This window comes from Ascaphus truei, chromosome 2 (assembly GCF_040206685.1).
Source record: "Ascaphus truei isolate aAscTru1 chromosome 2, aAscTru1.hap1, whole genome shotgun sequence".
Classification (NCBI taxonomy): domain Eukaryota; kingdom Metazoa; phylum Chordata; class Amphibia; order Anura; family Ascaphidae; genus Ascaphus; species Ascaphus truei.
In genome coordinates this window covers 55,950,556-55,978,155 of record NC_134484.1, presented here as the reverse complement: position 1 = coordinate 55,978,155, position 27,600 = coordinate 55,950,556, and the positions used below count along the sequence as shown (strand labels likewise).

The following is a 27,600-nucleotide window of genomic DNA, read 5'->3' as shown; positions in this document are numbered from 1 at the left end:
TCTCCCACCCACCCAGTCACTGTCTCCCACCCAGTCACTGTCTCCCACCCACCCACCCAGTCACTGTCTCCCACCCACCCACCCAGTCACTGTCTCCCACCCACCCACCCAGTCACTGTCTCCCACCCACCCAGTCACTGTCTAACCCACTGTCTCCCACCCACCCACCCAGTCACTGTCAAACCCAGTCACTGTCTCCCACCCACCCACCCACCCACCCACCCAGTCACTGTCTCCCAAGTCACTGTCTCCCACCCACCCACCCAGTCACTGTCTCCCAAGTCACTGTCTCCCACCCACCCACCCACCCACCCACCCACCCACCCACCCAGTCACTGTCTCCCAAAGTCACTGTCTCCCACCCAGTCACTGTCTCCCACCCACCCAGTCACTGTCTCCCACCCAGTCACTGTCTCCCATAGTCACTGTTTCCATCCCACCCACCCACCCAGTCACTGTCTAAGTCACTGTCTCCCACCCACCCACCCAGTCACTGTCTCCCACCCACCCACCCACCCACCCAGTCACTGTCTCCCAAACCCACCCACCCACCCACTGTCTCCCACCCACTCACCCAGTCACTGTCTCCCACCCACCCACCCACCCAGTCACTGTCTCCCACCCACCCATCCACCCAGTCACTGTCTCCCACCCACCCACCCACCCACCCACCCAGTCACTGTCTCCCACCCACCCAGTCACTGTCTCCCACCCACCCACCCAGTCACTGTCTCCTACCCACCCACCCAGTCACTGTCTCCTACCCACCCACCCAGTCACTGTCTCCTACCCACCCAGTCACTGTCTCCTACCCACCCAGTCACTGTCTCCTACCCACCCAGTCACTGTCTCCCACCCACCCAGTCACTGTCTCCTACCCACCCACCCAGTCACTGTCTCCTACCCACCCACCCAGTCACTGTCTCCTACCCACCCAGTCACTGTCTCCTACCCACCCAGTCACTGTCTCCTACCCACCCAGTCACTGTCTCCTACCCACCCAGTCACTGTCTCCTACCCACCCAGTCACTGTCTCCTACCCACCCAGTCACTGTCTCCTACCCACCCAGTCACTGTCATTCACCCACCCAGTCACTGTCATTCACCCACCCAGTCACTGTCATTCACCCACCCAGTCACTGTCATTCACCCACCCAGTCACTGTCATTCACCCACCCAGTCACTGTCATTCACCCACCCAGTCACTGTCATTCACCCACCCAGTCACTGTCATTCACCCACCCTGTCACTGTCATTCACCCACCCAGTCACTGTCATTCACCCACCCAGTCACTGTCATTCACCCACCCAGTCACTGTCATTCACCCACCCAGTCACTGTCTCCCACCCACCCAGTCACTGTCTCCCACCCACCCAGTCACTGTCTCCCACCCACTCAGTCACTGTCTCCCACCCACCCAGTCACTGTCTCCCACCCACCCAGTCACTGTCTCCCACCCACCCAGTCACTGTCATCCACCCACCCAGTCACTGTCATTCACCCAACCACTCTGTCACTGTCATTCACCCACCCAGTCACTGTCATTCAATCACCCAGTCACTTTCATTCACCCACCCACCCAGTCACTGTCTCCCAGTCACCAAGTCACTGTCACCCAGTCACTGTCTCCCATTCCCCCACCCACCATCATTCACCCACCCACCGTCATTCACCCAACCGTCATTCACCCACCCACCGTCATTCATCCACCGTCAATCACCCACCCACCGTCAATCACCCACCCACCGTCATTCACCCACCTAACTGTCATTCACCCACCCAACTGTCATTCACCCACCCAACTGTCATTCACCCACCCAACTGTCATTCACCCACCCAACTGTCATTCACCCAACTGTCATTCATCCACCCACCCACTCACCCACCCAGGCAGGCAGTCACATGTCTTTTGTTGAAAATATAAAAATAAATAGGTTGCATTGTAATGTTTTTTTCTGTCCCAGTCACTGTCTCCTACCCACCCACCCAGTCACTGTCTCCTACCCACCCACCCAGTCACTGTCTCCTACCCACCCAGTCACTGTCTCCTACCCACCCAGTCACTGTCTCCTACCCATCCAGTCACTGTCTCCTACCCACCCAGTCACTGTCATTCACCCACCCAGTCACTGTCATTCACCCACCCAGTCACTGTCATTCACCCACCCAGTCACTGTCATTCACCCACCCAGTCACTGTCATTCACCCACCCAGTCACTGTCATTCACCCACCCAGTCACTGTCATTCACCCACCCAGTCACTGTCATTCACCCACCCAGTTACTGTCATTCACCCACCCAGTCACTGTCATTCACCCACCCAGTCACTGTCTCCCACCCACCCAGTCACTGTCTCCCACCCACCCAGTCACTGTCTCCCACCCACCCAGTCACTGTCTCCCACCCACCCAGTCACTGTCTCCCACCCACCCAGTCACTGTCTCCCACCCACCCAGTCACTGTCTCCCACCCACTCAGTCACTGTCTCCCACCCACCCAGTCACTGTCTCCCACCCACCCAGTCACTGTCTCCCACCCACCCAGTCACTGTCTCCCACCCACCCAGTCACTGTCTCCCACCCACCCAGTCACTGTCTCCCACCCACCCAGTCACTGTCATCCACCCAGTCACTGTCATTCACCCAACCACTCAGTCACTGTCATTCACCCAACCACTCAGTCACTGTCATTCACCCACCCAGTCACTGTCATTCACTCACCCACCAAGTCACTGTCATTCACCCACCCACCCAGTCACTGTCATTCACCCACCCAGTCACTTTCATTCACCCACCCACCCAGTCACTGTCTCCCAGTCACCAAGTCACTGTCACCCAGTCACTGTCTCCCATTCACCCACCCACCATCATTCACCCACCCACCGTCATTCACCCAACCGTCATTCACCCACCCACCGTCATTCATCCACCGTCAATCACCCACCCACCGTCAATCACCCACCCACCGTCATTCACCCACCTAACTGTCATTCACACAACTGTCATTCACCCACCCAACTGTCATTCACCCACCCAACTGTCATTCACCCACCCAACTGTCATTCACCCACCCAACTGTCATTCACCCAACTGTCATTCATCCACCCACCCACTCACCCACCCAGGCAGGCAGTCACATGTCTTTTGTTGAAAATATAAAAATAAATAGGTTGCATTGTAATGTTTTTTTCTGTATCACAATAAGAAAACAGTCAAGTAAAAGTTGTGCGCTAAAATATATTTTTTCGTGGTAGGTGCGTTATGGGTTCGGGAGGAGGGGTGTACGCTATGGGTTCGGGGGGAGGGGGGGGCTGCTCCTTTTATTTGTCCCTGGACCCATGATTTCTGTTGGCGGCCCTGAGTATAGCAACATTCTAAGATCTCAGTATAATTATAGATCACAGCAATGTGTATACATATAGAGAGGGGGCAAAAAGGTACAGTATTTGTTAGTGTAAAGCCTAATAATGTAGGCTTAGGAAGGAAAGTAATAATCTACCTTAAAATGTCCACAGATGTGTACAGGCATACCCCACTTTAAGAACACTCACTTTAAGTACACTCGCGAGTAAGTACATATCGCCCAATAGGCAAACGGCATCTCACGCATGCGCCTGTCATCACGTCCTGAACAGCAATACCGGCTCCCTACCTGTACCGAAGCTGTGCGCAAGCGGGGAGACTATAAAGCCTGTTACAAATGCGTTATTTACATCAGTTATGCACGTATATGACTATTGCAGTACAGTACATGCATCGATAAGTGGGAAAAGGTAGTGCTTCACTTTAAGTACATTTTCGCTTTACATACATGCTCCGGTCCCATTGCGTATGTTAATGCGGGGTATGCCTGTATAGCTGAAAATTACAGCAATGTGGGTGCCAACTTGGAGAACCACAGTTAGATTGCAATGTTGCATTTAGTCAAAACGCAACATTGTAGTCAGTGTTGTGGAACAGAAAGCAGCCTCCCAGCAGAGAAGTGGTTAATTAATTGCTGCCCGTCTCAGATAGTGCTTAGTATCCACTTTGCACCAAGTAAAGCACAAGGGGAAAATAGGACTGTAGGTCACCTCTAGAGTTCAAACAGATTGATCTGAACCACTGATCATGAGGTTGTGATTATTTAACTTGTTCGTGCCCCTCATGTATCAATTAAAGGATTGTTAGAATAACATACAGTATGGGTAAACTGCCTCATGTTAGCGCAGCTGCTGCTGTTTTCAGCAACCGGGTCAGTGAGCTTTTAGTTAATATTTTTTACAGGGAATCCCTGTACCTATCCCCATCTCGCTACCTCCTCCATTGTAGGGATCAAGCACTAGGGATTTCTATAGATACTTTATTTCAACAAGTGTTACTCCACCCATAGAGGGGTGGTTTGGAGCACTTCCACTGCTTCACCCTGCAGCTTCAAAAACTTACTGGCTCATTCTTTTCTTGTTTCACACTTCTACTAAAGAATCTTGAATGTTCAGGTACAAAATATCTTCTGTTCATCATCTTCTCATTAGTTTAACTGTTATAGGCGACAAATGAAGCTACTAAAATAATAAATTGAAAACTGCAGTTTCTTGACAGTATTTTTTCCCCGGTGCGGTATCAATGTTTTTGTTATAATTTTGTAAACTGATATAAGTTGATAGTAGTGCAACATTTTTCTTTTGCCAGAACAAGCCATTTAGTTGCCCATCAGGATTGATTTGTCAATATAAAGTATTCATGTGTGTACTGAGTTATATACCTTGTATGAAATGTGTTTTCTTGCAGGTTCAATTATTACAATTCAAGGCAAAATCTTCACTGATGTGTATGGTAGTAACACAGCCTTAAGTTCCAATGGCAGAAATGTCAGGATTTTAAGGTAAGGAGAGAGACAGTTACCCAATAGTTCTCATGTGTGTTGATACACTGAGACCCACATCCACACAATGGGGTTAAGCATTAGCACACTTTAGCTCCCATTTATTTACATGGGAGTAAAGGAGTGCAAAAGTTTAGCACCCTTTTGTGGATCGGGGCCTATGTTTGCAGTCTTCTAGGAGAGGGAGATTTGATATGACTACCCTTTTCCCTTTAGAATGACACTGATATGACCAGTGCGGTTGCCATGGATTGCTTCACAATATTGCAATATATTCCAGCACATCCCAGAATTTACATTTGGAATACAATATTCATGATCACACACTACATCATAACATGTCAAAATGTTTCATCATATGGTGCAGGTCATATCTGTTCTACAGCCAGGGCCACAGACATCTTTCCCGGGGTCCAGGACTAGAGTTTCTGCTGTCTCCCCAACACCCCTCCCACCCACAAATGTCGGCGGCCTTGCAAGACTCTCCATCTCTCACATCCCCATCTCTCACCCTCGCCTCTCTCTCTCCCCACCTCTCTTGCCCCTCTCTCTTTCACCCAGACCTCACTCAACCCCACCTCTCTTCCTCTCACGCCCCACACCTCTCTCTCCCCCACATCGCGCATGCCCTCACCTCCCTCTCCCTTGCTCGCCCCCACCTCTCATTCCCCTACTTCTCTTACCCCACCACTCTCTCCCTCCCATCTATCTTTACCATTTCTATTTCACTCCCACCTTTCCCCGCACAGTTTCTACTGTGTCCCTCCACCCCCCAGAGTTGGTAGCCTTGCAAGACTCTCCATCTCTCAAATCCCCACCTCTCTCTCCCACCTCTTGACCCCTCTTCCCCGCCACCATTTCTTGAACCACACCTCTCCTGTCCCCACCTCTCTCCCTCCCCCACCTCTCTTGCCCTCTCTCTCATCACAATCTATTGCCCCACACCTCTCTCTTTCTTTCCTCCACCTCCCTCACCCCCACCTCGCATTCCCCCCACCACCTCTCTCTCCCTCTCATGCCCCGGCCTCACTTGCCCCCACTTTTCTCTCTCTCTCTCGCCCCCACATCTCACCCCCACTTTTTTCTCCCTCTCACATCCCCACCTCTCTCTCTCTCTCTCTCTCTCTCTCTCTCTCTCTCTCTCTCTCTCTCTCTCTCTCTCTCTCTCTCTCTCTCTCTCTCTCTCTCTCTCTCTCTCTCTCTCTCTCTCTCTCTCTCTCTCTCTCTCTCTCTCTCTCTCTCTCTCTTTCTCTCTCTCTCTCTCTCTCTCTCTCTCTCATGCCCCCTCCCCTCTCTCTTACTCTCATTTCCCCACCCCTCTCTTCCTCTAGTGCCCCCACCTCTCACGCTCCCTCCTCCAACACAATTGCCCCCCCATAACACAATTACTCAATCCCATAACACAGACACTGCCCCCTTACCTTGGGGAGAGGCCCCTTAACTTCTGGCGCGAGGGGCGGGCCTTACACCGCAGGCCAGGCCAGCTGCAGGGAAGGAGAGATCTGGGGCCTGACAGCTGGACACAGTTGTTGGACCCAACCTCTGGCCAGACCAAACATCCACCACTGGCCAACCAGGTCCCTCGCAGCCACTGTGCCTGGGACAGCTCTCCTGGCTCTCCCCCCCTGTCTACAGCCAAGGATGAAAAGCTCTTTCTATTAGAGGAAAATAAAAATATCACTTGTGAGCACATACACATCTCAGACAAGTCTGCGACCCTGCTTTTCCCCATTACAGCTTAGCCTACAATGCTTCCACTGCTGCTAGGGATTCTGGGAAATGACATGCAACTCAGAAGTGTCTCCTTTTGTTTCAAATCCATTTTATCACGGAGCCCTATACGGTTATGCCTGCCACATTAGAGGCAGGAAGCCCGCTGACAGGTAAATGAGTGATATGGAAACGACCCTTCCTTCTGCATCCCACCATGGCCTCACCCATCTTTGTCTAAAGCTGTAAGAAGCAGATAGCACGTGCATCTAATTTTCCTTTGATGTTTATGTTTAACCAAAGGTTCCTGATTTTTTTTGTTCAGGGTTTTTGTTGGAGGAATGCCATGTGAACTACTTCTACCTGATTCAGATACTTTGTAAGTAATGTTCTTAAATTAAGTTGTAACTCGTCAACGAGTTACTACATTTTCTCCTGTTCAACACAATCAGGACTTTAGCTATATGATTTATTAACATAAACATTTAATCCAAAATGTTTTTCTAAAATAGTTACAATTCGTAATTATAAACTTTATATTGCTATATTCAGTGGTGGATTAAGACGCTCTGGGATCCCTGGGAACCAAAACTTTGAGGCGGCCCTCCTCCTGCAGCGTCGCGGCTCATGTGACGTCATGTCATCATTTCATGGTGGGTCACTATGACAACACGAAGCTGCAGGAGGAGGGCCGCTCTGGATAAGGTAAGAGACACCCCTCTCTCTCTTATACACACACACCTTACCTTGGGTAAGTTCCGGTGGCTTTGCAGCAGCCTTCCACGCCACAGGGGAGGAACAGTATGGCTGACAGTGACCGCCGGGCTGCTGTATGGGCGCTAGGGAGCCACAGCGACCTACGGCCCTATAACCTTGGCGTGTTCCTAGTGAATAATCCAGCACTGATTATATTCACATAATCTTCATCACGGAATTCAGTTAAATAAATATTGAGATACTATGTAACTTTAACCCTGAAATTAGTAGATGCTATTTTTGTAAAAATGCAACTAAACTTAATATTGTCAAAATTGACTTAACTATTCACAAAGGGCCATTGTTTTTTATTGGATATTCAATGCTGTCAAATTGTTGCTTTCTTTAATGAGCCAGCACAGTAGCACATTTTTTTTTAACATGCAAATAGTATTAGTCACATAATGTCATTTTTTTTTCTAAATGTACTTTCATAGATATGGATTGCAGCTTAACCCTCATTCCACTGATATGGGCTCCGCAGTTTGCAAACTTACTGGGACATATGTTGGTAAGAGAAACTATTTTTTTTTCACACCTTATCAATAAATGTCAGAAATCCACAGCATTAATTGTTGCTCTCTGTGTTTTTTTTTTCATAGGCCATCACAATGTCAGCTTTATTTTAGACAGTAATTTTGGAAGGTAGGTTACTGTTATACTGTAAATATAAATGAAATAATTCCATTAAGCATAAGTATATCATTGTTCAACTTTGGCTAATATGGTAACACTACGGAAATTTCTAGCAGATTTCATCATAAGAAAGATGACCAATATGTTCTTTTTTTCTCATTAAGCCTTTTCTGACAACTTAAAAGGCAAGGTGGATGCCATCCACAGATATATTCCTTCTGTCCCTTCCTACAGTGTAGACACTGCTTCTGCTTAAAACTCCTCCTTCCACTATAGACTCTGTCTCGCTTGTTACAGAGGTCGAAGTTTATCAGTTGCTCTTTCCCTCTTGATCCTATTCCCTCACATTTTATCAGACATCATGCTCCTAACCTAGTTGCTAGTATAACCCATATATTCCACTCTTCCCTGTCTTCTGTGACTCAGGGATGGGACTCTGTCATCTTAACCTTGTCTAAAACTGAACTCATATTTCTTCCTACATCTTGGCCAACATCCCCTCACAGTAAACAGAACCACTGTCCAACCTGTCACCAAAGCATGTTGCCTACATGTGACATTTGACTTCTCCTTCACCCTTCACTATTCACATTCATGCTCGGGCTATAAAACGTGTTTCTTCTACTTCTGTAACATTTCCAAGAGCTGGCTTTCACTCTGTTACTCCACTGCTAACCCCTAATGCGTGCCCTTATTCTCCCCTGTCTGGACTATTGTAACTTACCACTGACAGGTCTCTCTTCTTCTCAATTTTCTCTCTTTCAATCTATCCAAAATGCTGCAAAGCTACACTGTACCATCATTTACCTACTCCCAGAACAGTGTCTGCTCATCTCCTCCTTTAAACGGTGCAATCCCACACAGTCCACTAGTTTAATTTCTTTGGGGCCTCTGAATTTGGAAGTGATTATCAATCAAGTGTTTTCTTTACCTTTATCCCACCCTGTCCTTATCAGGGAAGCAATAACGTTAAGGGGAGGTGGGAATGGGGGGCTCTGTCCGTACAAGCACTTGCTGTACAAACACACTGACATCACACAAAAGGGACAAATCAAACCCCTCCTAAATCTAATTTGACCAAATTATTAATAATACTTATAGGTTTCAGATTTGGTTTAAAAATAAATATCAATGACACGGATGAGACCCCTTAACAAGTCACTGGTATAAATTCACTTTGACCCTAGGAGGGATTGCCAATTTAATCCCTCTCATGGCTTTCTATCAAATTCCATATCACCTACAATGTACTCCTCACCTTCAAAGCTCTACACTATTTTGCTTTTCCTTATATATCAGCTTTGATTTCTCGCGATACCCCTGTTTGTATCCTGCGTTATGCTCATAACAGTCTCCTTTCCCACCCGTATCCCTTACGTTGCCCTCTCTTGCCTACAACATGTTTCCCTCACCGCCCCCCTCCCCCCTATCTGTGGTACTCCCTCATACTCAGTAAATGTCAAGTCCCTTCTTTTGCCACCTTAAAATCAAATCTGAAACCACATCTTCTGAATGAAGCATTGCAATAGCCTGGACTCATGATCACTTTTCCCCACACTGACAGAGACACTGACCAACGCTATTGGCCGGGCACTGCCAGGCACTGTGCTTACTCTTTCCCCTAATGTCTATGTAAATCTCTCAATATGCAAGATTGTAACATCTGCGGGGCAAAGTGTTTGTGTCCCGTCATATCACTTTGTATGTTGCACATACGGTATTATTATAATTCCCTGTATTCTATTATTTATTTTGTCAAATGTTTCACACATTGTTGGCATTGTATAGATATACAGTAACTATACTGTACATATGTAAAGAATAAGACTGTACCAGAATCTGCCTGTAATTTCTTGGTATTGTATTGTATTGTGTCTTTATTTATATAGCGCCATTAATGTACATAGCGCTTCACAGTAGTAATACATGTGGTAATCAAATAAATAACAGATAATATAAATAACAGATCATGGGAATAAGTGCTTTAGACATAAAAGTAACATTTCGGAAGAGGAGTCCCTGCCCCGAGGAGCTTACAGTCTAATTGGTCCAGATCTCGCAAATCTCACTAAGGTTTGGAATCTATAAATGCAATCATTTGCTATGGTATATACTATACAGTATGTTGTATGTCTTAATGATAGAAAAAGGTATCTCATGAATATCCCTATATTTTTCACTTCATTTTCCAGGAGTTTACCAAGCTTGACAACTTATTCTGTGTCTTCAACCAATAAGATTGCAATGTTCCAAACTTATGCAGGTACATTTATCCATTATACATAAACTTCATTACATACATTCTGAATGCCACTGCAGGACTGGCTTTAGCAGATGCAGGGCCCTGTGTGATATCCCGTGTGGGGTCCCTGTCAAATGGGCTCACTATTATTGGTCCTGCCCATGAAACATGTGGCCAGGGACTGATAATAGTGAACACCAAATTAAGTATTTATATCTCCTTCTCTCACTCCCCTCTCATCCTCCCTCTCTCCTCTCCCCCTCTCTCTCTTGCCCCTTCACTCTCCCATCCACTCTCTCTCTCCCCCTCTCTCTCATCCTCACTGGGTGATTGAGGGGGTGATGATTTAGGTGCAGGGAGTTTGGAGGGGGGTACCAGATGATTGAAGTGTGGGGAGGGGAGATACTACCAGGCGGTTGAGGAGGGGGCCATAGGTATCAGGTGATTGAGGGGGGGGGGGGCGGGGAGGAGGCCGTACCAGGTAATTGAGGTGCGCGTGAGGGGAGATAGTACCAGGCAATTGAGGAAAAGGGGACATAGTATCAGGTGATTTGGGGAGCGGGGGCAGTACCAGGTAATTGAGGAGCGAGGGGGGAAGTACCGGGTGATTGAGGAGCGGGGCGGAGTACCGGAGTGTGTGGGGACTAGGTAATTTTGATGTGCGGGTTAGCACTGGGTGATTCAGGTGCGCGAGTGATTGAGGTGTGCACTGAGGTTTGAAGGGTGATTGAAGGGGGTGGGGGGAGCAGAGCCGGACACCCAGCCAGTACCTCATCTACTGCCCCCACCACTGCCTCCCAATGCTGCTCCTCATGTGGTGTGCAATGATGGAGATTACCACACCCAGTAATGTCACATGCTCCCCCTGGCCGGATTTTACCAATGCAGAGGGGTTCCGGATGGAGGCGGACCTAAGGAACGGGCTTGGAGGCTTATAGGAAGCCTGAAGAAGGAAGGGAGCCCTAATTTCCATTATTGGTTGGCCAGCTGGGCCCCCCTCCTCCGCCGGACCTGGGTATTAGAGGCAGTGCAGTCAGGGTGCTACAAGCCCAGCGCAGGGGCCTGTGCAGCCGCACCGGTGGCACCTACTGTCAGTGTTACAACTAGCGCTAAAATGACAACTAAGATAAAAGGTTAGCTATAATGAGGTACCTATTTATAATACCAATCTGTGTTGTGACATGAAAGCTACGTTATACTGCATGTATACTGCATATGCCCAGCATTTTAACATTACATCAACAAGTATCTGAATACGAATACTAGATGTTTTTCACATAGCAATAGATTATAAATCATTTGGTAATTAGATATTTATTTTCTGCAAATAGTCATGCATTTATGGATCATATTTACCAAGCGGTCCTATGTCATAATACACCTTACACACCATTGAAGTAAAGGCTTATGGGTTAGCACTGCTTGAAAATGTGGCCCTAAATGGCATACTTTTGTATTTAAATTGACATTTTCTCTGCAGCTGATTTGAATTGAAAAAACAAAAACAAAAAGTGCACAGAAGAACATAATATAATTCATGCTTGATATTATTTGATCCGCCTTGCGTTTTGTGTGATGCAGCTTCTATATTCACATTATACATACAATATTAATCATTGTGTATGTGCGACACATTTTTGAAGACTACAAGGATTTCATACCTCACTATAATAATAGCATGTTCTTGTATAGTGCTGCTAGTTTTTACGTAACACTTTACAGACATTTTTCAGGCACACGTCCCTGCCCCGTAGAGCTTACAATCTATGTTTTTGGTGCCTGAGGCACAGGGAGATAAAGTGACTTGCCCAAGGTCACAAGGAGCCGACACCAGGAATTGAACCAGGCTCCCCTGCGTCAATCTCAGTGCCTGTCAGTGTCTTTACTCACTGAGCCACTCCTCCTCCCTTTTTCCACTGCATTAATGTAGAGTGTAGAACATGCTGTGCCCAGACAGCCATAGTTACTGAGAAGTAATACTCCATAAAATACCTTCTTGCCCTGATTACACCGTACAGCCCATCGCCTGCATGGGCAACAAACTGCAATCGTTTCTGGTGCAAAAAAGAATGATTCATCTGAACTCATTTTATTCAGGGGTTGAACTAATTGATTTAATTGTATTTGAAGCTTCTGGAAATTATTGAACTTGATAACATGTTGGGATGAATTTGGCCTTCTATAGCCATGTTAATTAATGTATGGACTTATTAATAGGGCCCATGTGAAGGAGTCAAAGGAGGAGTAAGGGGAAGTTTGTTACAATTAATCACTGGATGAGACTAATAACAGAGTTATTTATAGGCTGGGGAGAGGAGATATCAACACCCCCACAATTGCAGGATTTCACCTGATCATTGTTGTGGTGGGGTACAGTACAGCAATAAGACAATACAAATGAATATTCAGGCTTAGTTTGAGACTAGAATGAAACTACACCAAATGCATGACCATGTTTCTGAAAGCGTATCAATCTGAGACAACTGACAGTATTCTAGTGCAGATAAAAAAAAAAGACCTAACATTTTTTTCATATTTTATAAACCCCAAAATACAGTTAAAAATGTATTCTGCTTTTTCTTCAAAAATGTTTAAACATTTAGTTTTTTTTACAGGTAAAGCTGAATTAAATGTTGACTATTTTGCTGTCATAGGTAGATGGTAGACAGCACACTAATAGAATGGTTTAACAGAGAAAGCATGTTTAAAATCTGCTATTATCTTAAATGCTGAAAACACTTTAAAAAAAAAAAGGAAATCTGCCACAATATAATTCTTGTAGAATTCGGCACACAATTAATGTTTCTGTACAAAATATCATGGATCACGTGTTCTGTTTTTAGAGGTTACTGCAGTATCTCCCTCTGGTGGAAGCAGGCAAGGTGGCACAATAATCACTGTAACGGGACGCTTCTTTGATCAAACAGATTCTCCAGCCAAAGTTCTTGTAGGAGGTACGGTCAATCTTCATGTACAGTGTCTGGTTAGTAAAGTCATCTACACATATGACACAGGATTCAAAGATTCAACTTACAGTAGTTCTAATATGTAATAGTTATTTTGACAGTGGTTGTCCTCTGCACGAAGGTCTCTAGTGGATAAGCCATTAATAGTTTCATGTCCTTTTTTTAAACTTGTTTCACAAACTGTTCTACAATTTCTGGTCTTTTTGCTCACAGAATTAGAGATTGGACTGTATTGCAGTGCAGGCATTGATCCCGACAGTCTCCTCACAAGGCATCAAACACCATTTAATAAGCTGAAGATCAGTTTTACTCTGTTTCAGTGGAGATCTTGTGCGCAAAACTGTTTGTAGTGTTCAGTTAATCTATCCAAAAGATGGCTGCATGCACTTTTCTCAAGGAAAAGCTTAGTCTTATGGCCCCAGTTGGACGGATGTCTTCAAACGGACAACCTTTTTCAAGATTTGCCTGGTTCGCGAACTTTAGCAAACAAATTGCACATCTCTAATAATTAATCATTTGATTGCCAAGAAGGCCAAAATTGCAGCATTCTTCAGCAGCAATTGTAAATAAAAATGACCCAGTAATATAGATCTATCTGGTAAAACTGGTCATGATGTGTTTTTAACCATACTACTGTATAAATACAGGTCAGGACTGCCTTATTCTCAGATTGACAGACACAGCAATAACATGCAGATCTCCACCAAAGCCGAGTGTCCTTTCTGCTATATTCCCAGGTAAGTAACTAAACCTTTAACCACTTCGTTTTTCTGTGAATAGTTTAATAGTTTGGATTGGAAAGTCATGACTGACCTTGAACAGCAGTGTTTCTACATGCAAGGCTATGCTGATCGAGTGGGTAGGTGATTATCAGTTGCCTAGCACCACAGCACAAGGGCAGAATTTGAAGGACATCTCCATGAACGAGATGTGGTGTGCTGAACATATGTATTATTAGTTGATTGTTGAACAGTGTGGGAAGGAGGAGGTACAGTAAGGCATAAAATAGGGTATATGTATATATAGGAAAGACATCCCTACATTGAAAATCATGAACTAGCTGGTTTTTAAATTCACATTTTCTAGTCAAATGTACTGTAAATCTTGATTTATTACTAAAGTTGCTTTTATCCATACAAACATCTATTGTTTTCATTAGAGGTGTCATTCTTGGTGACTGGTTTATCTAGAAATATTTATTTTATGTAAACAGGAAGCAGAGGATTGAAGCTTGAAGTATGGAATAACACCAGTCCATCCAAGTTGCAAGAGGCCCTCACATACAATGAAAATACTACTAGCTACCTTGGAGCTAGTTGGACAGATGGAGCATCACAGAAATGGCCGCTGGAAAATATTTATTTTGTTGCCCGCCTCAGTGGCTTTCTAGTGCCTTCGGAGACTGATTACTACAGTTTATACATCAAGGGAGAAGATCGAACTGCTCTGTATTTCAGTGAAACTGGAGACCCAGCAGACAAGGTAGTAGAACCAAGTCCCTTATATAGAATGTTCTATGGCTATTTAAAATCCTCAAATAGTAAGAGCAGAGTGGGAAGATGGAGTCAGTATAGTATACAGATGCAGCCACCAGTATTAGAACACTTACCTGGGAAATTCTTGGACAGTCTCACAGTAAATGCCTCAACATTTCCCTGGCAAGAGTTCTAATACTGTATAACATCATGAAACATATCCCTTTAATGCATCACACTCAAACAAGCATAATTGCGAAATTGCTGTCCTCACACCATGTTTTTAATGAAACTCTACTGCAAACATCACAGGACAACTTGCTCAGTTATGTATTGACTGTTTGTAGTATTTATCTACGTATTATTATTATTATTATTATTATTATTATTTAAGGACTATGGGGGTTATTTATTAAATCGGCACAATTTCAATTTGATGAGAAACCCTCTAAGTCAGCCCTTTCTTTAAGCATTGCCACAAAGGCAAATATGCATTGAAATGATGCCGTTTTCTCTCTATCTGAGAGCAATAATGGTAATTTGCGTCAATTTATACAGGTAGCATTGTTATGACACTTGTCATACATTTGACGCAGATGTCTTAGCACAGGTTATAATGCCTGTACCGGCATGTGCCCCACTGTGCTATCTTCTCCCTAACTTTGCGCCAGTTGCTTACTGGTCAAAGTTAAAGACAATGAATGCAATCACTGTTATACATTGATATCACATGACACAGAGTCAAAATGAGTAGTACGCATTATTTTGAGAGCATTGTGGCCCATATGTAAGTGGTGCCCGGCCTTAGGACCCTTCCAGTTACCGGAAGGCACCTCTCCGCCCATTCAGTTGACTGGGCCATGAGGTGCCAAGCACTGCCAGAAGGTGTCTGCGGCATACAGTTGCACAGCATGGTAAATATGGGCCTGTACATTTTAGTAACAACGTAACCCTTTAACTACCAGAGGTTCCGGTAACACATTGCTCTGCTCTGGCACTAAAAGAGTTTAAAACTAAAATATGTTTTCATTTAATCAAATAGGCACTAGGGCATCTTTTGAAATTTGTGCTATCGACTAGGATTTCCGGAAATCCATATACAGTTCATGAAAATGAAATGATAAGTACTGTACCTGTTAACATTGGGTTTTTAATTTCAGGTAAGAGTTGCTTACAGCAATTCTAAAAACAATTATATTTCTGATTCAACTCATAAATCAAACGTTTTTGAGCTTCAGAAAGGAAAAGGGTAAGTTTATGTTTCTTTATTAGATCATGTTTTCAATTCAGTTCCTTCTGCTGAGGAGTATGCATGGGGCGATTTAACGTTCTTTTACTTGTTTCTGTAGCTATTACATTGAAGTATATATCCAAAATTTCGTATCGGTATCATCTATTGACGTGGGGCTGTACAAGCATGGAAGCTCCTACATCGATCAGCAAACTGCAGATGCTGTAAACGAAGTACAGCTCATAGAATCCCTATCTACTGTGGTTCTGGAAAAGCAGGTATGCAATCTAATTCTCAATACCGAGTCGTAGTCAACAATACTCACTTCATCTCAGACAAAGAGTCAACAGGATTATAAATCTGTAGAGTTGTATGTCTCTAAGCAATATCAATGGGATTACCTACTTCCTTCAGTTACTTGCTTCAATGGTCTTACTTTTGGTTCACTCTCCTAGACATGAAGTTGCAGAGCCAAAGGACTGTCATGCACTTTGCAATCTATGATAGTGATTAACTATATTTTTAAGAACCAACACTATCTTATACAATTACGTCAAGCTGTACTGTCTCAAAAATGACTCCCCAAGGACTTTATTCTGTTTTCTGGCAGATTATAACTTTAGAAAACTGGACCACGTCTACAGCAATAGAAGAAATTCAGACTATCACAGTTTCAAGAACGTGTGAAGCACCTTGTCCAGTCATGTACTTCAAATTAATCTATTCCACTGAAAAGACAGGTATGATGTTAACTCAATTGTAGATATTATCATGCAATGTAAATGTCTGGAAAAATACATACCAGTATATAAAATAAGACTATTCTATTAGGTACAGTATTTGTCATATATACGGTATGTTGTATGAAATAAACATTGCCTGAAATCAAGATAATAATGTGAGACAACGGGGCTTATTCTGTAAGGTGTGATAGCACCCATGACGTGTTATCACAGGAAAAGCCCCATTAAAGTCAACAGGACTTGTCAAGAGATAGCGCGTTATCTGCGTTTATCACAGCTTACAGAGTAAGCCCCAATATGTGGCAAGAAGGAATATTTTACGGAAGTTTCCCACATTTTGCTACCAATGAACAATGAATATACTTGGCACTGTTTTTTATTTTGCTACATTAACCAGCATATCCGGGTCCACATATATAAATGCATCTCTTGACAAATGTAACACTTTGATAGTGTATGCAGCCTCTTCTTGTATTTGCGTATGATAGTCCCACTTACTTCCAGTCATTTGCAAGCAGTCTTACCAATGATCTATAAAGTGGCATCTTTCTGCCGTTAGTATTCCCCATTGCTTGGACCTTTGCACATCTGATTATTTGATTAGCCTTTTCCTGCCTAGCCTGATATAGTTTTCATCTCCCTTCTTCTGCATCTGCCTATATTTTCTCAAATCTGTCCTTTTGAGCCTTTACAATACCTGACATCTCCTTTGACAACAATACTGACTTTATTTTGCTTGTGCATTGATTATCCTGCTTGATTATCTGTAGCTTTTAGTATTGTATCTTTTAGTTATTCCCACTGCTCCTGCACTCCCCTCAAATACCTCCATTCTGCCAAAGAATTCCTTAAACATTTTCCTACATGCAAAGCCACCCTTCCTAAAATGTTAAATTGTAGTTGTTGAGTGGTAGGGCTCAGCATCTGTCTTTATACTAAAACACACTGATTTATAAATCTCTGGAACGCACAATTACATCTGATATTAAGTATTTCCCTATTTGTAAGTATGATGTCTAGTAATGCTTCCTTGCCAGTGGGCTTAATCCCCAACTGCTTGAGAGAGGTTCCCTGCTTGGGATACAAGATGTCCCTACTTCTGGCTGAATCTGCAACACACAGTAGACATGCCAGTCCACACCTGGAAGATCGAATTGTCCTATAATAATTACCTCTCCTTTCCTTGCCATCTCACTGATGTCCTTTAATTCCTCTTCTTTTGCCGGAGGTCTGTAGATGAATCCAGTAACTTTTTCACCAGTTTCTAGCGTTACCCAAAGTGTCTCAGTATTTTCCTCAGTAACTTGTATAAAAGTAGCTTTTATGTTCCACACATAAAGGGTGTCCTTTCTAACACAGTAAAAAACACTGAATAGAGTAACCCGGTATAACTATGTCCCAGTCCTAATTTTCACTTTACCGTGACTCAGTAACAGCCACATTATCAAATCGTCCTTTGTCATTATCACAATTAGTTTGGGTATTTTTATTTCCAAATCTACTTTTATTACTGCTTTTCCTAATCCCTCCTGTTCCTTCTGTATACATTTGGTCTGCCAGTGTTATTGATCTTTTTATATTATTTATGCTGTCTTCTCTTCCCTTGGGCTGGATATGTTTCCTGCTCTACAGTCTCACACCTTCTCTCACAAGGGTAAGGGGGCTTGGTGGAGGGAAGAAGGGGCAGTTGGCACATCATATTCCTTCTGGTAAAACTGCAATGTCAATAAATTAAAATCCCACCTCTTCACACCACTTCCTCAACCACACATTAAAGTATCTGGGGCCTTCCCTACCCCTATATACTGACAACACTTTGGCTGATAAAGCTACTGAGGCAGCTACCTGCCTAAGAGCTGTCCCTTTGTCCCTAAATTCTTTCCGAACTACCCTAACTTCATCCCTAGCCAAATTAGTCCCTTAGGTGGATAACAACTTCTACCTCTCCCTCTCATGCTACCTTAATTCAAATAATGCTCCTCATATACATCTAAGCTGTAGCTCCATATAGGCACCTTATTACCCTCCTTCCCGTACTACATGCTCACAAATCTAAACCTATAACAATGGAATCACCATTTCCTGGATGAGTGCAGCCTATTCCAGAAACCCCCATCTCCCCTTCAATTATAGTAGCTGCTTCTGCTTTGTAGTTCTGCCCAGCTAGTGCAGTGGCACAGATTGTGGGATGTGCCTGCAATTGACAACCCTGACCCTCCCAGATCCAATGGTAGTCCAAACCATCGTCCTCTTGGGAGGCCATGAGGCAACTGTGGCCTCTCGGGGGGTGCCTGTGCAGGGCAAGAGGATATTGCTACAGTATATCTACTGTATTTTAGCCTGCATCCTAGCAATCTCTTCTCACAACAGAGAGAAGTGCCTACTGATGGGGCAGTACCTTTAATTCAAGAACATTTCATGGAACACAACTGCCTTACACCACTGATGTAAATGCTGTTGACAATGCTGTGTGCAACTTTGTGTTCAAACGCCTGCTTCCATCAAACTCACATAAAACCAGGTGCCCTAGAAACAGCCAGAGGCAGGGGGAGCAAGCTCCCTTCATAATAAATATCAGATACTGTATGTGTAAAATGCTCTTTATTCTCACATTTTCTTTTGTTTTTCAGAGATATTGTCAGCTGTTGCTACAGCTGCTGAAGTTCAATCTGCGTTAAATAGCTTGTGGTCTTTGCAACCTGATACAGTAACGGTAACAATGACAAGTTCGAGTGAACAGAATGTCTACACTGTGACTTTCAATTCACAAAGAGGTAGGTCTGCTTGGAAGTTTAACATGTTTATTTAAATAGAGCATTTATTATTTTTCTGCATTTAATTTGGCACTCTGACAGTGACGATGAAGGCAACGCAATCAAATCAGACAATGCATCCAATAAACTAAAGCACGAGTGACGTATTAATACTTTCATCGCTAGTGTGGGGGTACAGTAAACTTCAATATATTGTCACTTGAGTTATTTGATGTTGATGTTTGTTCTTAGAATTAAAACTAGTTATACAGTAAACCAATTAAAATCAAAGTAATGTATTGTACTCACTGATGGGGAATGGGTGGAAATGGGGCATAGACATGTTTTACTTTGCTTCTTTATCAAATGTAATATTTCACATTCTATTGGTATATTACAAACCTAAATCCATATATGTACTCACCTTTGGTTTGTATTGCTGTATGTGTGCTTCTTGCCTTTTCATCCTATATGACATCTACAGTACTTTCTCTAAGACTCAAAGGGATCTGTTTACTAATGTAAAAATAGAGGAGCAAAACCTTTGCAGAAACACCATGTTTATCAAAGAGAAAGAAAGACTATCACCAGATTTATCAGAGAATTAAACCCCATTGATTTCAATCAGATTTTTTTAATTGATAAATCTGATGCTACTTGACTTTAGAGCCATCCATGTAACTCCCATACCCCACTGATAAGACACACCCCTTAAATGAAACACGCACACAGTAAAGGTCTGACGGCCACAATACCAACATAACAGTTAACTACTAAAACCCCTGCCACAGTGCTTCAACTGTGGCCCACAACCTCCCAAGCCAGGTACCCCATAGTCCTGGCCGCTGAGATGATTCATCCTCAGCTGTGAGGATGAGCTCAGTGCCCAGTGAGCCCTACTCACTCATGAATAAATGCCACAACTAGACATCACTGTACCCACTGAGCCCCTGTCTGGTAAGGTTACTCGCACTAAACCAACAGGTGCTTTGACAAAGGCCACTCCAACTCACCTCTTCATTTTTTCTTTTACATTTTATATACATACATTATTAAAGATATTCATTTGTTTATTTTTTATTTTTTTGCAATACAATAAAATACATATAAAAAGACAACACAGGAAGAGAAAAGAACCATTGGGAGATGCACTCTACTAGTACAAAAAAGAATTACATTTTATTAAATCAGAACTCAACAACAAACATATAGAGATTAAAAAACAAAAATGAGTGCTTAAGCGTCACTAGACTGTTGGAGATACTGGGTCGGTAAGTATAAGCAAGCTGGTATTTACTGAATCCAGCCTACTTGATAGCCAGGTATAATACCCAGCCTAATAATGTCCTTAATATACGGGTTCAGTGTTAGGCAGTAAGGATTCCAGTAATTTAGGATTGAACAGTAGTGCTCCAATGGCTGCAGAAAGCTCAGGGTACTGATGGTAGAAATTTGTGACCAAACGTGTACGTAGAATACAGGGTGGGTCAAAAGAAGATCCAAAAAGAATCCTCCACTAGTTGCACTCTATGTATATTTTATAGGTATCGTTCATACAAATAGTCCATGCATATTCTCAATATATGTAATGGCTTACTATTGTAGCTGAATCAGAAACCCAGTTAAAATATAGTTAAATGGTTAAGATATATCGATGACGTGCTGCTGGTCTGGGATGGCACGGAAGACCTGTTAAAAGAATTTATTCAGATACTCAATACGTGAGTAATAGTGTGTCTATGGTAAGGCAGCTTATATCTACTTGGACATCTCACAAAGCTATCACAGATTAGATTTTATTTAATTTGATTTTGACGAGTAAATTCATTATATCACTCCTACACAGTACATACACTTCTAGTTTGCACTTTATATATAATCAAGTTATTACTTTACACAATGGGTAATAGAGGGGAAGGTATATAGTTTAATTATAGATCTGCATTGACCAGTAGGGGCAGATCAATATGGATAGAAACATTCCTACACATTAACACTTTCACCTATATTAAGCTGAATAAATATACCCCTCATTTCAGTAGACTAGACATCATCCTTAGGACGAGTGATGAATAATTTTATCACTTTCAGCTCCTGAATCCATTATGTCCCCATATATAATAACTTATGGAATCCTTATGTACATACAAACACGTCGTTTTCTAAATACTCACCTTGAGGCTTTAAAACAAAGATACAAATATTCAAGCATCATGAATCTCATACTATGATACATTGGATATGAAATACCACATAATGTTATAAATAGGAAAGGTAACACTTTATTGATTCCTAGCTGAATATCCGTTCTGACTGGCAGACGGATAGATACGCCTACTTATAGAAGGATACAAAATGCGAAACGCGTCATTGGATGTCGAGTCTGACGTCATCAGGAGCCGACATCTCCATTCCCACGGGATCACGGCTTGTATACTAGCGCTATCAGTGTTGAGCTTCCATCTGCTCACCGGTCCGCCGTGGCCATTCACGCTGAACCCGTTGAATTTGCGCAGCTATTATACTAACACTTCTGGCCTGCCAAGACCAATACTTTTTGGGTACTATTTAGGTTATGCTCAGATCTACCACATAGGTCATTCGTGACCAGTAGAACATTATTGCGGCATGAGATTTATATATGTATACCTATCTATACCCACTCAGATTAGCTATTGTTAATTCTGTTCCATGCATATGTATACCCAGGGTGATTGTATATCCTAGTACAGTTAGGTCCGCCGAGACCATACACCCTTAGAAGAGCTATATGGGTTGCAGATTGGTTCATCATAATACCCCCAAGATATACCAAGGTCCGCTGTGATATCATATAGTGGGGAGATACATCTATATACCTATCTGAACCCATGGGATTATAGACACCTTACCCTATATATACCTATGCAAGTTTGGGGTTTGCAACTGTGTGCAAGATATCTGGAACTAGATTTACTATAAATAACATACTATGTGCTATATCTGAGGTATTATGTTGTGAATGGTTATATACAGCTACTATGTAACTAAGTATTCTCTACATTGTTCTGAGACAATATAGTTACTTACAAAGACGCATTATTCATTGGGAATTAAATAAGGTTACATAAAGAGTATATTTGATTGCTATATAAATAGCACACTTATAAATATTTTTATACTGTATACTCTATACTACAAAGATACTTACCTTATTTTGAGATGTCCAAGTAGATATAAGCTGCCTTACCATAGACACACTATTACATGTGTCTATAAGTAATAAACTTTGTATTTGGAGCATTTATTCTACAAAACTCCTGTAGGGATTTTTAATAATATACACTGTAAATAAAAGCACAGAGTCACTTATTAATTGATGTAATATAGTTTTATTATTTTATTTTAACTGGGTTTTTGATTCAGCTACAATAGTAAGCCATTACATATATTGAGAATATGCATGGACTATTTGTCCGAACGATACCTATAAAATATACATAGAGTGTGTAGCGGTCATGTAAAATGCCTACAGTCATCTCTCCTGCTGGCAGTAAGGCCTGGTAAGTGTGGGCATGCCAGCAGTAATCATGGAGGTTTTCCCTCACACCCTGGTGGGGTGCTCTGTGTATGGCTGGGACTGGTCACATGCTCTGACTCCATGGTTAGTGATGTCAGAGATGTGTCAGCCTCAGAACCTTACATAAGGCACAGCACTGTGTTCTAAAGTTAGTTCTGATGTGGAGTTGCAAAGTGGTTGGTTGCTGAGTGTTGCTGGAAAGCTCTTGTCAGAGCTGAGGAGGAGCTCTGGCAGTTATGTTATAGTAACTCCATGGGAGGCTGTGTCCAGGGACCTGGCACAGGACAGTGATTCCTGCGGGAATAGTGAATCCCTGATCTGGGTGACAAACCTAACCAAAGGGAGCACTGGTGAGATGAGCGGCTGAAGATACTCCTTGTGGGGGGGCAGTTGCCCTGCCGTGTCAATAAAGATGAGTTCAGCCAGAAACCCTCTCGTGTATCTATCTGGGATGAGTGTACAGAGAGGAGCACCACGGAGGAGTTCCTCGCCAGGACCATCCCCATGCGGACGCAGGGACCCTGGTGAGGTGGAGGCGCTGCACTGTAACTAGGTGAGACTCAGCACACTACCTCAGGCCTGTCTGACGGGTTCTCCCCACACACCATCATGCGGGAGACTCAGGAGTCCTGTAGCCAGCAGGTGCACCATATGACATATCCACACTGTAATGGGGTCCGGTTAGACCACAGGGGCCAATGTGAGATTGGGTGGGTCAGACCGGGCCAGAAACACCGTTACATTTGGAGGCGAGCTGCTGAGATCAGACCCGTCAACAGGACAGGCTTTTAGCTAGGTCACTTGGAAACAGGGAGAGTGTCTGCTGCCACTTTGTGCTGAGTAGGGACGGACCTAGGGGTGGTCAGGGGGCTGACGGGATATTGTCAGTTCGCAGGGACAACCTAGGGGCCTGAAGGGAGTGAGGGGTCTGGAGCGGGCTATAGCTGACCGAGTCACCTTGAGGCAGTGCTAGTTGGTAGGATGCCAGAAGGGACAGCCTGTTAACTTGGTCAGGAGTCCTGGAGAGGGTCTGCGCTAGGCTGACCAAGACAGGTAGACGCCCCAAGTACTGCATGGCAGAGCCAGCCAGAGTACCTAGCCATTCCAGACACTCACCGTAGGGAGCACAGACTGGGAGGAAGGAGTCACAGCAGACACTGAGAGAGTGAGCCTAGCCTGAGGTAGTGCAACCCTGAGTCACACCTAGAGAAAGTACACATGTGGTGGTGCATCTGAACTAATCTTTATTGTACCGGTGTGGTGGCTGCCCCGCAGAGTGGAGCCTCATGTACGACAACTGTTATGAGAAAGTGGAGGATCCGCGTGGCGCGGAGAACGTAAAATGGCGGACAGAGGCTGATGGGGAGGGCACCCGTGGCGTGCAACCCACTGAAGAGCAGACTGTCGCTGAATTGTCCTTAACGAGTTTGCTCTGGAGCGGAGCAAAGGCCGTGGCTGCCCCGTTTTTATCCTGCCTGGGACAGCGAGGGGCCACCCTTGAAGAGTGTGAAGAAATTGTTATAATTGGGGGAGAACCCCGTGAGAGCGAACGAATGGACTTTTTGGGCGCAAAAACCAACCAAAATGGCGGTTCCCGCTTGCTAGGGAAACCGCATGGGCCAGGCGCGGGAAAAATGGCTGCTGCAGGACTTGCACAGAGCTGGCCGGGAATGGCGCGAACAGCAGAGCCCCGCCCTGATGGGGGGCATGGCGCGAAAGCTATGGCTGCGCCGGGATGGACAGTGACTAATTCAGCCCCTGTGCTGAGTCAACCGTTGAGTTTATGGGACCCTCCCCTGATTTCTACCAGGGGGAATGACTTTCAATTATGGCCTGTGGGGATGCACCCACTGGGCCCAGGGACTGATATCCAGACGGCGCCACTACAAAAAGTAGTTCCGGCCGTGGAGATGATTTGCAAGCAAAGGTACCTTGTGCAAAAAGCTGCTGCAAGGAGAAAGCGGGAACTAGCCGCGGGAAAAGACTCCAGCTCTGAAGAGGAGACTGGCGCGAAAACGCAAACCGCGCCCACCAGGACTGAGAGAGGTGCGGCCTTAATTAAGGGGCATGATATTCCCCTGTGGGACCCGCCCATTATTGCAACCCCTGGGGGCGGGTTCCAACTCTGTCAGAGAAGGGAGGAGCCGAAGCAGGGAGTGGCGGATCCAGCAACTTCCACCAGTCAGTTGCGAGGAACCACAGAGAAGGAGAGACCTGTACAGGAAGTGACTCCTGTACAAAGAATGGCCTGCTCCTCTACTGTGGGCACTATGGTCTCCACCCAGCCCTACTCAGTGCCCGGCGGGGTGCTGGTGGTGAGGGTGGCCAATACAGAGACGGTAGTCGGGCTCTGCCTACAATGCGGGCTGCCCGGAGGTACTGTGAATACGATGGCACGTTGCCCTCATTGCGGGACTTTGTATCTGTGGCCTATGCCCACGTTTGTCCCAATACAGCCTGCTGACCCCCCGGTGGATGTGACCCGGCGCTCTGCTGAGTCCCCGGGCGCGCTGTGGATGAACCGCGCGAGTCCCGGAGATAGGGGACTGGAGCCGGTCAAGTCGGCTGGGTCACTGGCCATTGAGGCGGCTGGATTAAACCCCGAGACAGGGGCAAAGAGACTTTCACCCCGCCCCGCGACCCCTAGGTCGGGGCGAGGGGACTACTCTGATGAGGACCTCCGTGAGCTGGCGGTAGCAAGAACGGAGCGGAAAAGACAGACGGGAAGAACGACGCCCCGTGGGGTGAGTGACCGGACGTCCCCCGCAGATAGGCGATCCGACCGACGGAGTCCCGCCATCCCAGGACCTGGCGGAGATGGGAGAGAGACGCCTACACCCCTGCGGATGGGTAAGCCAAAAAGCCCTATCTCTTACCTGGTCACAACAGACGGCGAAGCGCTGGAAGGGCCGCGCCAGGCCCAACGCGCACGTGGAGGGACGGCATCACTTCCGGTGGCGACGGCGGAGCAACCGGATGTCGTCGTGGAAGAAGAGATCCCGCATGGGGGTCCAACGCGAGATGGCGACGCTTCCGGTTCCGGGGAGGACGTCACTTCCGGTGGCGACGGCGGAACCCAGGAAGGGGAAGCAGCGACGCTTCGGCGATTGGGGGAAGGTCCCCGACCGCTCGTATTGCCCAGAAAATGGAGAGACGGTATCAGGACTGAGGAGGGTGAGACATCATCCTTGGACCAGTCTACGGACAGCCAGGAGCGGGTCGTAACCCCGTGGGATCCCGCCCCATGCCCCTATACCCAACCCCATGCCCTAGCTAATGTACCTACCCCTATCACACGGTCACCGGGTTCACCGCCCAGCTTGGAACTTGTGGACATACCTTTGGGGGGGGAGGAAAAACGGACTGGGGAGAGGCAGCTCAGTGGAGCTACGGAAGGCGATTCACGGGGAGGAGGAGAATTGAGGGTGGCGCATACAGTACCCCAACTGGCAGTAAAGGCTCCGGGGTCATCAAGGTGGTCCAAACCGCGATCCACAAGGTCGTCAGGGGTATTTTCATTTGATGACGATCGGGAACCAGGGCCTAATCCCTTTAAGGAGACCCGGTGGTGGGCTCCACTATTTGAGGGGTACTCCGCATGGATGGACCGTACTCGGTTCCTCATCCGGCGGGAGGACGTGGTAGATTTCTGGTGGAGAGAGGGAGAGTTTACACCAGAGCAGAGGGACAGGGAGCTACAGAAGAGGTGGTTCCAGCTGGAGCGTAGAGACATAGCGCCCATGGGCCCAGACACACTGTCAGACCCAGTGGATCCTGATGAGCCCCTATCATGGGTGTTACCTGGGAGGGCAGGTAATGCGGATCTGACCAGGGTCAGTAGGGCGGAGAGGGCTATAATAGTCAAATATAAAAAATCCCATGGGTTGGAGTATCCCTATGTTCCGGAGCCCCTGATGGATGAAATTGAGGACAATAGGGAATCGTGGCTCCAAGAAACTATAGAGCTGTACTTAACCAATAGGGGGAGCGACATAGTAGGTAAAAAGGCGGAAGAAAGAATAGACACCCTGATGCGAGTGTGGAGCATAGGGAGAAATGTTCACAAACATAGAGTGACCTATGTGCCAGAGAGAGGGTCACCTAGGCATTACTATGTTACGGTCCTGGATATGGGTAACCGGGAAGTGAGGAAACCTGACCCAGATCACTATTTTTAGGGGGTACTGACGCATCCTGCGGGTCTGTGGCTGCTGGTCGGGGCGGGCTTGGCGGATGACTGTATTCATATGTACTGAGGTCATGTTTACAATATGCTGAAAATTTGTATGGATGTTAACCTAATTATGTTTTGTGTTACAGTGCTTCCTGGAAAGAGGTATACAAATTTAGGTCCCAGCGAGGACGATGGGATTCACCAGGGGGAGAATGTAGCGGTCATGTAAAATGCCTACAGTCATCTCTCCTGCTGGCAGTAAGGCCTGGTAAGTGTGGGCATGCCAGCAGTAATCATGGAGGTTTTCCCTCACACCCTGGTGGGGTGCTCTGTGTATGGCTGGGACTGGTCACATGCTCTGACTCCATGGTTAGTGATGTCAGAGATGTGTCAGCCTCAGAACCTTACATAAGGCACAGCACTGTGTTCTAAAGTTAGTTCTGATGTGGAGTTGCAAAGTGGTTGGTTGCTGAGTGTTGCTGGAAAGCTCT

At 45.3% G+C, this 27,600-nt stretch overlaps 1 protein-coding gene across 4 annotated transcripts in view; it reads left to right on the top strand.

Moving 5' to 3' along the window:
• The window catches only part of PKHD1L1 (PKHD1 like 1), a 210,357-nt gene that overhangs the window by 37,215 nt on the left and 145,542 nt on the right, over window positions 1-27,600 (top strand). For all 4 annotated transcript variants that reach the window (XM_075582424.1, XM_075582423.1, XM_075582425.1 and 1 more), the window contains 12 exons: window positions 4,771-4,864; window positions 6,900-6,953; window positions 7,768-7,841; window positions 7,933-7,975; window positions 10,159-10,229; window positions 13,052-13,162; window positions 13,822-13,911; window positions 14,388-14,656; window positions 15,810-15,898; window positions 15,999-16,158; window positions 16,491-16,620; window positions 19,254-19,397. In XM_075582424.1, the coding sequence (XP_075438539.1) occupies window positions 4,771-4,864; window positions 6,900-6,953; window positions 7,768-7,841; window positions 7,933-7,975; window positions 10,159-10,229; window positions 13,052-13,162; window positions 13,822-13,911; window positions 14,388-14,656; window positions 15,810-15,898; window positions 15,999-16,158; window positions 16,491-16,620; window positions 19,254-19,397 (1,329 nt within the window). The remainder of the gene's footprint in view (window positions 1-4,770; window positions 4,865-6,899; window positions 6,954-7,767; window positions 7,842-7,932; window positions 7,976-10,158; window positions 10,230-13,051; window positions 13,163-13,821; window positions 13,912-14,387; window positions 14,657-15,809; window positions 15,899-15,998; window positions 16,159-16,490; window positions 16,621-19,253; window positions 19,398-27,600) is intronic.